Source organism: Myotis davidii, unplaced genomic scaffold (genome assembly GCF_000327345.1).
Source record: "Myotis davidii unplaced genomic scaffold, ASM32734v1 scaffold86, whole genome shotgun sequence".
NCBI classification, from domain to species: domain Eukaryota; kingdom Metazoa; phylum Chordata; class Mammalia; order Chiroptera; family Vespertilionidae; genus Myotis; species Myotis davidii.
Window position 1 is genome coordinate 227,915 of NW_006298058.1, and position 9,205 is coordinate 237,119.

Sequence of the window (9,205 nt, forward strand, 5' to 3'; positions counted from 1 at the left end):
CAGCAGCTAATACCTAAGTTCATTTTCTAAAAAGTTCATTTCAAAGCAGATGTATAAGATCTCTCCCCCTTACCTCCATGCAATTTTTAAAAATTGTTTAGAAGTAGGAAACAAGGAAAACACATTTAACTCAGATTTATTTTCTCCACATAGCCATCGACAGCTCCTGTTCTTATAAGGTTAACCTTTAGCTCTGTCCCCACCATCTGTTCACTGTAGGAACTGCAAGTAATTAACTATTCAGACTCTCACAGCAATGAGGACACTCATTAGCAAAATGAACAAAGGGATAGTTCTGGGCTGCCACGGTCATCTGTTACACTCTGAGTGGCAGGTTTTGTGATGGTGCTCCTTCTACCATCTGCCCACACCACTAGTTTTGGTTTACTTCAAGCGTGGGACTTATTTAAAAAATGCTGCATTAATAAACCAGGGCTAGGAAGATCATTAAAAGGTGGTTAACTAGATGTTGCTAATTTAAAGCCATGTTGTAATAGATGAGAAATTGTGTGTGATTCATGACTATCTTGTAATTTTAAGTTTTTAAAGGAACTTGCCAATTTAAAATGTTCCTATTATGTGGAAAGTAGGACTTTTGGTGGTGGCTTATGCACTATTTTGCTTGTAAACAGTCGCAAGATGTGCAGATTCACGGTTCCCAGGGTTTTTAATTCTAAACTATTCTTGAAAGAATAGTTTCTGAAAACTGGTATACTCTAGCGCCTTGCTGCTCAAAGTGTAGTCCATGGACTAGGAGCCGAAGCATTACCTGGGAGCTTATTGGAAATGCAGAATCTCAGGCCCCAGCCCAGCCCGACTATCAGAAGCTGTTTGTTAACAATTGCTGCAGGTGGTCCATATGCACAATAAAGTCTGAGAAGTGCTGTTTAGAGCACCGCCTGTGCCTCCTCAGCAGTCTCCCTTCTGCCATGTGGGTGCCTCGATTCTGCAGGCTCCATGCACGCTACTTGGACATCTCAATTTGATGCTGGGGGTGGAGTACGTTCTGATGCGTGCCCAGGCTGCATGACAGTCACAGAGCAAAGCAGGTGCTTTCCAATGAGTGACAACCAGGAAAGTGTCATGCTGGGGCAGTGACGCCCTGCAGAGCTGCCACTCTTGAATGACAGCTCTGTTTCAGAACTGTCAGCAACAAGCAGTTATGTTCACCTATGGGGGTGGAGTGGGTGCATGAGTGATGGCTGCACAGTTCATATGTGTTGGGGTAAGAAAAAAAGGGGAAAAGTCTTTTCAAAGAAACTCAATTGCAATTAAAACATATATGTGGCCGGGTTGGGTAGCTCACTGGTTGAGCATCGACCTATGAACCAGGAGGTCAGGGTTAGATTCCCAGTCAGGGCATATGCCTGGATTGTGGGTTCCATGCCCAGTGTGGGGCATGCAGGTGGCAGCCGATCAATGATTCTCTCTCATCATTGATGTTTCTTTCTCTCTACCTCTCTCTTCCTCTTTGAAATCAATAAAAAAATATATTTTTCTTTATTGATTAAGGTATTACATATGTATCCATATCTTCCCATTGCCTCCCCTCCCCCCAGGCCTGCCCTTCACCCCCTGTTGTCTGCGTCCATTGGTTAGGCTGATATACATGCATACACGTCCTTTGGTTGATCTCTCTCCCTTACCCCCAACCTCCCCCACCTTTCCTCTAGCTTATGTTGTTCACTATAATACACAAATGAGTGAGATCATGTGATATTTATCTTTCTATGACTGACTTATTTCACTTAGCATAATGCTCTCTAGATCCATCCATGCTGTAGCAAATGGTATGAGTTCCTTTCTTTTTTACAGCAGCATAGTATTCCATTGTGTAGATGTACCACAGTTTTTTAATAAAAATATATTTTAAAAAAACACATATGCGCATGCATACATATCCATGTACATGCACAAATACCCTGACAAACTGGCCTGCTTTAGTTTTCAAGGGGATTTACCAACGTACAGCTTGGCAACCTGATAACTCCAAGGGCATTCAGTTAAGTCACAATGGTTTCCTACAGAACTAAACCTGAAAAGAAGTTCAGTCCTTGAATGAAGTTATTCTCAGGAAAATTCAACATTTAGGATGTGTGACCTGGAGAGAGGAGGCTACTGAACTTGAAGAGCTTCCTTTTCTAATTTTCATTTTGTTATAAATATAAATTAAACTAGCTGTTTATTAAACTTTTACTTTTCACTCTTCTAAGGTCATAATACTACATTTTTGACAGATGTCTTTCAAAAACAGCCCTGGAGAGATATTAGGACTACTTATTAACTGTAAAGCTGTCTATGTAATTTGACTATCAGTAAGAATTAATTACAGTGTTTTCCCACTGTTTATTCAATTTGCTTGTTTCAAGTTTTTTTCAAGTTATTTCCATTGCTGCTTTGGAACTTTCTAATTGTTTCTCTAAATTCTGTTTTCCAAATCTATTTTCAGATCCTTGGCAACTCAAGCTTTTTTATACCACTAGAGGGAGCAGGTGTATAAGATGAAATTTTAAATAAAAAGATGTATCATCTAGAATTTAAGTGGCATGGAGTTTTAGGAAAGCTAGTTTTTAGAGGAGTATTTGAAAAGTATTTTTCCAGAGAGTTATTTTCTATAGTACGTGATCTGTTTTTGTGGCATTTATTCCGTGTTCTTGAAATGCACACTAGTCCTGGTGAAGCTGGGAGAAACGTATGGACCCAGCTAATCGGATTTATCTCATCTTCCTCAAATCTGAGGGTGTTAACAGGAAAGTGGGTGTGGTCTCCTTGGGGGAAAACTGCAGAGGATTAGTCAGCGGCTTTGGGATGCCAACCTGAGCCAGAGAACACCCTGCTTACAGGACAGCAGCGTGGAAACTCCCACCTCCTGTCCCCCTCACAAAGCCACCTCCATCCTTATCCAGGACATTCAGACAGACCAGGTAACCAGCTGACAACACTTTGAGATGTAAACACTCCCAGTTAGACCTCATGTTTTAGTGGAATGAGTTCAGTTAGGAAGTTGGGACCTTATCAACAGTCCAGAGGCCTGTTCAGTGCATTTCATGGAATGTCAACCAGAAGGGCACATACACTCAGCGCTTCCTCATAATGATAACTAGAATTCATAGGCTTATCTTTTTTCAAAGAACTCAAAGCAATTCATATCCAGCAAAACAGGTAGCCTTCTCATCACTTTCTCTTAGCCAGGCAGGTATCACTTTCCAGTTCACAAATGGAAAATAAATGAATCAAAATGGCCTTGCCAATTGATGCTGCACTTCTTTGGCCAAGGCAAAACTAAAAGCCGAAACCCAAACAGGTGCTTTTTTAGCCTTTTATATTGAATAATTTTACCTAAGAAATAGGGGTAATATAGACCCATGAAAAGGTTCATAAAAGTAAATGCAAAAACTGGATCTTCCTTTGCCTCCAAGGCCATCAGAACATGTAAAAAGACAATATTCAATTTTATTAGATCTGTGTTAATAACAACACTACATTACTTAGAAGATGATAAATTTTTTTTGTTTTTAGAGCGTAAATAACTCTAATTGATTAAACAAAGCAAATACTCCTTCACCAACCTGAACCAGTGAGTAAGCAAAGTCCTTTAGAAGGATGCACATTCAATTCCTTGTCTCTTCTAACTTCAAAGCTTTAAGTGTGGAATTTAAGATTGTACTTAAAGGGACCACCAGCTCATATGTGTTTCTTCCTAGTGATTTTATTTGTAACTTCTCATATTTTTATTACTGTGTCGATATTTACATGTATATATATACATGTGTAATATATTAATTATAATAATATACATTATAATAGAAATATACATTATCCTATATAATAAAAGGCTAACATGCAAATTGTTCCCTTGACCAGGAGTTTGACCAGGGGGTGGGGCCAACCTTCCAACTGCCTGCGGCTCCTCCCACTGGCTGGCCCCGCTCCCAATTGCCCCTCCCCTAATTGGCGGCGGGGCTGGCCAGCCAACCTCCTGCATCCCCTCCCCATGGACAGACTGGCTCCATCAGCCCAGATTGGGGCAGGCTGGCTGGACACCACCTATGCACGAATTCATGCACCAGGCCTCTAGTAATAACATAATCATATACTAGTATATGTGTTTATACTAAAGGCCTGGTGCACAAAATTTGTACATGGCTAGGGTCCCTAGGCCTAGCCGATCAGGGCCCTCCAGCAGCTGGCTTGGGCCTTTCTTCCGGCTGCCAGCTGGGGCTTTCCTTTGTCCTTCACCGCCCCCTAGCGGTCAGCACACATCATAGCGAGGGATTGGTCTCCCAGTCTAACTCCCGTGGGGACAATTTGTATATTAGGCTTTTATATAGAGAGATATATGTATATGTATGTATAAAACAGCCTTTAATTCTTACTGTAGTGCACAGAGCTCCACTTCCTTCTGTAGGCTGTGGATTCAGCTGGACCTCGAGCTCATATTCCATCTTTACCATTGACTAGCTGTGTGTCTAGTGCAGCTGTGGGCAAACTACGGCCCGCGGGCAGGATCTGGCCCATTTGAAATGAAAAAAACTATTGAAAAAAAAGACCGTACCCTTTTATGTAATGATGTTTACTTTGAATTTACATTAGTTCACACAAACACTCCATCCATGCTTTTGTTCCGGCCCTCCAGTCCAGTTTAAGAACCCATTGTGGCCCTCGAGTCAAAAAGTTTGCCCACCCCTGGTCTAGTGGGAAGTTACTTAACCACCCTGTCTCTGCTTCCTCATTTGTAAACTGATCTGTGAGATGAGAAGAGGTACCACTTTACTCCATTCCATGTTCTTTCCTCCTATGTCAAATATTAATTGACCATAAAGGCGTGGGTTTATTTCCCTGCTCTCTATTCTGTTCCATTGATCAATATGTCTGTTGTTATGCCAGTACCATGCTATTTTGAGTACTATGGCTTTGTAGTATAGCTTAATTATCAGGTAGTGTGATACCTCAAACTTTGTTTTTCTTTCTCAAGACTACTGAGGCCATTCCGGGTTTTTCATGGTTCTGTATAAATTTTTGAAATTTTTGTTCTAGATCTGTGAGCTATGCCATTGGTATTTTAATAGCAATTGTGTTGGATTTGTATATTGCTTTGGATAGTATGGACATTTTAATGGTGTTAATTTTTCCTATCCATGAATATGGTATATGCTTTTGCTTATTTGTATCTTCCTCAATTTCTTTCTTCAGTACCTTATAATTTTCCAAGTACAGATCTTTTACCTCCTTGGCTAAATTTATTCCTGGTACCTTTTTGTTGCTGTTGTTGTTGCAATAGTAAGTGAGATTGTTTTCTTAATTTCCCTCTGTAATAGTTTAATATTGATGTATAAAAATGCCACTTATTTCTTTTTTAAAAAATTCTTTATTGTTGAAAGTATTACATATGTCTCCTTTTCCCCTATTGACTTCTCCCAGCTCACTCCTGCCAATTTCTGAATATTAATTTTATATCTTACTACTTTGCCAGATGCATTTATTAGGTCTAGTAATTTTTGGTGAAGTCTCAGTCTCTTCAATAAATGGTGTTGGAAAAATTAGACAAATACATGCAAAAAAAATGAAACTAGACCACCAACTTATACCATACACAAGAATAAACTCAAATTGGACTAAAGACTGAAATGTAAGTCACAAAACCATAAAAATCTTAGAAGAAATCATAGGCAGTAAAATCTCAGAAATTTCTTGTAGCAATATTTTTGCAGATATATCTCCTTAGGCAAGGGAAACAAAAGAAAAAAATAAACAAATAGGACTATATCAAACCAAAAAGCTTTTGTACAGAAGAAACCATCAACAAAATGAAAAAAGATCCCACTGAATGGGAGACCATATTTACCAATGACACATCTGATAAGGGGGTTAATTTCCAAAATGTATAAAAAAACTTATACTACTCAACAGGACAAACAACCTCAAGAGGACAAACCACCAAATTAAAAAATGGGCAAAGGACCTGAATAGACACTTCTCCAAAGAGAATGTACAGGTGGCCAAGAGACATATGAAAAAATGCTCAACATCACTAATCATCAGAGAGATGCAAATTAAAACCACAATACAGTAGGACATCTCCTCATCCTGTCAGAATGGCTATCGATAAATCAACAAACAAGCACTGGCAAGAATGTGAGGGAAAGGGAACCCTCATACATTATTGGTGGGAATGCAGAATGGTGCGGCCACTGTGGAAAACAGAATGATGTTTGCTCAAAAATTTTAAAATGGACTTGCCTTTTGATCCAGTGATTCCACTTCTGGAAATATATCCAAAGTAACCCAAAATACTAATTTGAAAGAATATATGTTCCCCCTATGTTCTTAGCAGCATTATTTAGTATAACTAAAGGTCTGGTGCATGAATTTGTGCATAGGTGGGGTCTGGCCAGCCCACCCCAATCTGGGGTGCAGTGGGGGGGGATGGAGGGGGGCAGCCAGGGGGAGGGGCTGCTGGCGATTGGGCAGCTGGCCCCGCCCCCCTGTTGAGGGGACAATTTGCATATTAGCCTTTTATTATATATGATAGCCAAGATATGACAACAGCCCAAGTGCCCAACAATAGATGACTGGTTAGGAAAGCTGTGGTACATTTACTCAACAAAATACTACTTAGCCGTAAAAGAGAAAATCTTACCTTTTGTAACAGCATGGATGCACCTGGAGAGTATTATACTAAGTGAAATAAGCCAGTCAGAGAAAGACAAATACCAGATTATCTCACTTATATGTGGAATCTAATGAACAAAATAAAATGACGAACAAAATAGAAACAGAGGCACGGACACATGTAACAGAGTGATGGCTGCCAGAGAGGAAGGGGTTTGGGGGACTGGATGAAAGAAAGAGAAGGGATTAAGCAAAATATAACACACAGAAACAGACAATAGTGTGGTGATAGCCAAAGGGAAAGGGGCTGGGGCAGGTGGAGGTGGGCAAAGGGGTATGGGAATTGGGACAGAAAGAGAGTTTACTTGGGGCGATGGGCACACAATGCAGTATGCGGATGATGTTTTGTTGAGTTGTACACTTGAAGCCTTGTATGATTTTGTGAACCAACAAATTCAATTGGAAAGGAAAAAAGAGGTACCACTAATGAGGCACCTAGCATGTGCTAGTTGATATTCAATAGATTGTTATTCTCCCAGCCTCTCTGCAAGCCTCTCCTACTCACCCGATCAGGTTCTTGCTCTTAGACAGAATAATAAAACACCTCTATGGCTTGGGCTGTGGTTGAGCCAGGATAGCCCAGTGGCTCAGAGCTGACTTGAGATGAAAATGAATTCATCTTCAGCGTCCACACTTTCCACAGCCCTTAAAATTCTTCTCCTTGACAGAAGTCTAGGCTCTCTCTCTTTCCAGTTTGTTCCCATCAGTCTTTTGAGCAGTGAAACAGCTCCTGGCTCCCACTTCAACAGGAAGAACTGGGGGAAAACCCTCTGAGAAATTTCCTTCTTGACATTTCTCCTGAAGCTCATCCTGTTCCAAGCTGGCTTCATGGAAGCCTCTGACTTGGGGAGATAGTTTTGTGACTTTCAAACTATCTGGTCTGTAAAAAAGGGTGGGAATCTTCAGAATTAAAACAAAAGTCTATCTACAGGCTCCTCTAGAGTGGGAACATTCTTTTGCAGTGGAAGACAGGTTATTTTAAAAATATATTATTTTAAAAATTGAGAACAAATTTACTGCTCTTATTTATAACTATTACGGCTTTTCTAGAATGTGCCATTGAGCAGAAAAGGGTTGGACTGGCTTATGTTGTAGAGAGATGCCCAAGATACATTACTTGTATTTCCTTGATTCTTAATCCGAGCTTTTAGATAGTTATAACTTTATTTACAGATGTTTAATTAATATTCTTTGCTTTGAAACTTACTTCATAATGTTCTATTTCTTCTTTTAACTTCTTAATCACTTCTTCCTGGTCCTTCAGCTTTAGTAACAAAATACTTAGTTTGTCAGTAGTTATGTCATGCATAGAACTTCTCTCTTCTTCTACCTCAAAGAATTGCTGCAGGGGGGAAGGGGAAGAAGCAGCATTAAAAATCAGACATCTAGCGCCACCAGAAACCATTTCATGTTTTATTTAAGTTACTGCCTTGTAAGTTATTTTATTTTTGTAATGTGTACACAATTTTTAGTAAAAATATTTATGTTGATTGATATGCTGAAGTATTGTGGACTATAGCAGAGTATTATTCTGGTCAGGGCATATACACAGATTATGGGTTCAGTCAGGTGTATATGGAAGGCAACCAATCGATTTTTCTCTCTCACATAGATGTGTCTCTCCCTCTCTCTCTCTCTCGCTCTCTCTCTCTCTTCCTCTCTCTCTCCCTCTCCCCCTCTTTCTCCCTAAAAACAATAAGCACATTGGGTGAGGATTTAAAAAAATAAATAAATTGCTCTATGTTATATAATGAATACCAGTAGACTGAGAAGAAGAATATTTTGAGGTGGAATTAAGAGTCCAGCCAGGAACATAACACTGACATAGTCTACACAGCCACTAATAAAAAAAAAATCAGTATATAAATATGCAGTAGACATAAAAAAGTAAAAACAATAATCTATATGGTAATAATTGCATTTTTAATTAGGTGATTTTTTTTGAATCTTCACCTGAGAATATTTTTTTCCATTGCTTTTCAGAGAGAGGAAGGGAGGGGAGGAGGGAGAGACAGAAACCTCTATGTGAGAGAGACACATCAACTGGCTGCCTCCCACACTCGCCCCAACTGGGGATGAGGAGCTAATCTGCAACCCAGGAATCGAACCTGCAACCCTTCTGTGTGTGGACTGATGCTCTAACTACTGAATAATACTGTCCAGAGCTAAATTGCATAACTTTTAAAGAATAGCATTGATTATGTAACCTATTCTTCCCATTTATTCATAGCTATACCTACAAATAAAACACTTTGCAGAGGCTAAGACACATTACTCCACTAGTGCCCTGGGTGCTACAAAAGCATCTCAAATGCAACAAGTCCAAACACAGTTCATCATCTTCACTGTCATCCATTCTGTCTTCCCCCATTAACAGAAGCACAAGCCTGAAACCTCCCCATTGACCCGGCCTTGAGTGTGACAGGGGGCGGTGCCCCAACTCCCCAATCAGCCCTGCTCTGAGCCCAACCAGGGGCTGCACCTAGGGATTGGGCCTGCCCTCTGCCACCTGGGAGCAGGCCTAAGCCAGCAG

The 9,205-nt window shown here is 40.2% G+C and overlaps 1 protein-coding gene across 1 annotated transcript in view; it reads right to left on the reverse strand.

The window, feature by feature from the left end:
- Window positions 1-9,028, reverse strand: part of LOC107184679 (chromosome unknown open reading frame, human C10orf67) — a 45,889-nt gene extending 36,861 nt beyond the window's left edge. Inside the window, exons 1-2 of the mRNA XM_015570516.1 lie at window positions 8,948-9,028; window positions 7,880-8,014 (exon numbers count right to left, since the gene is read on the reverse strand). Coding sequence (XP_015426002.1) covers window positions 7,880-8,014; window positions 8,948-9,028 — 216 coding nt within the window. The remainder of the gene's footprint in view (window positions 1-7,879; window positions 8,015-8,947) is intronic.
- Window positions 9,029-9,205: the final 177 nt, after the last annotated feature.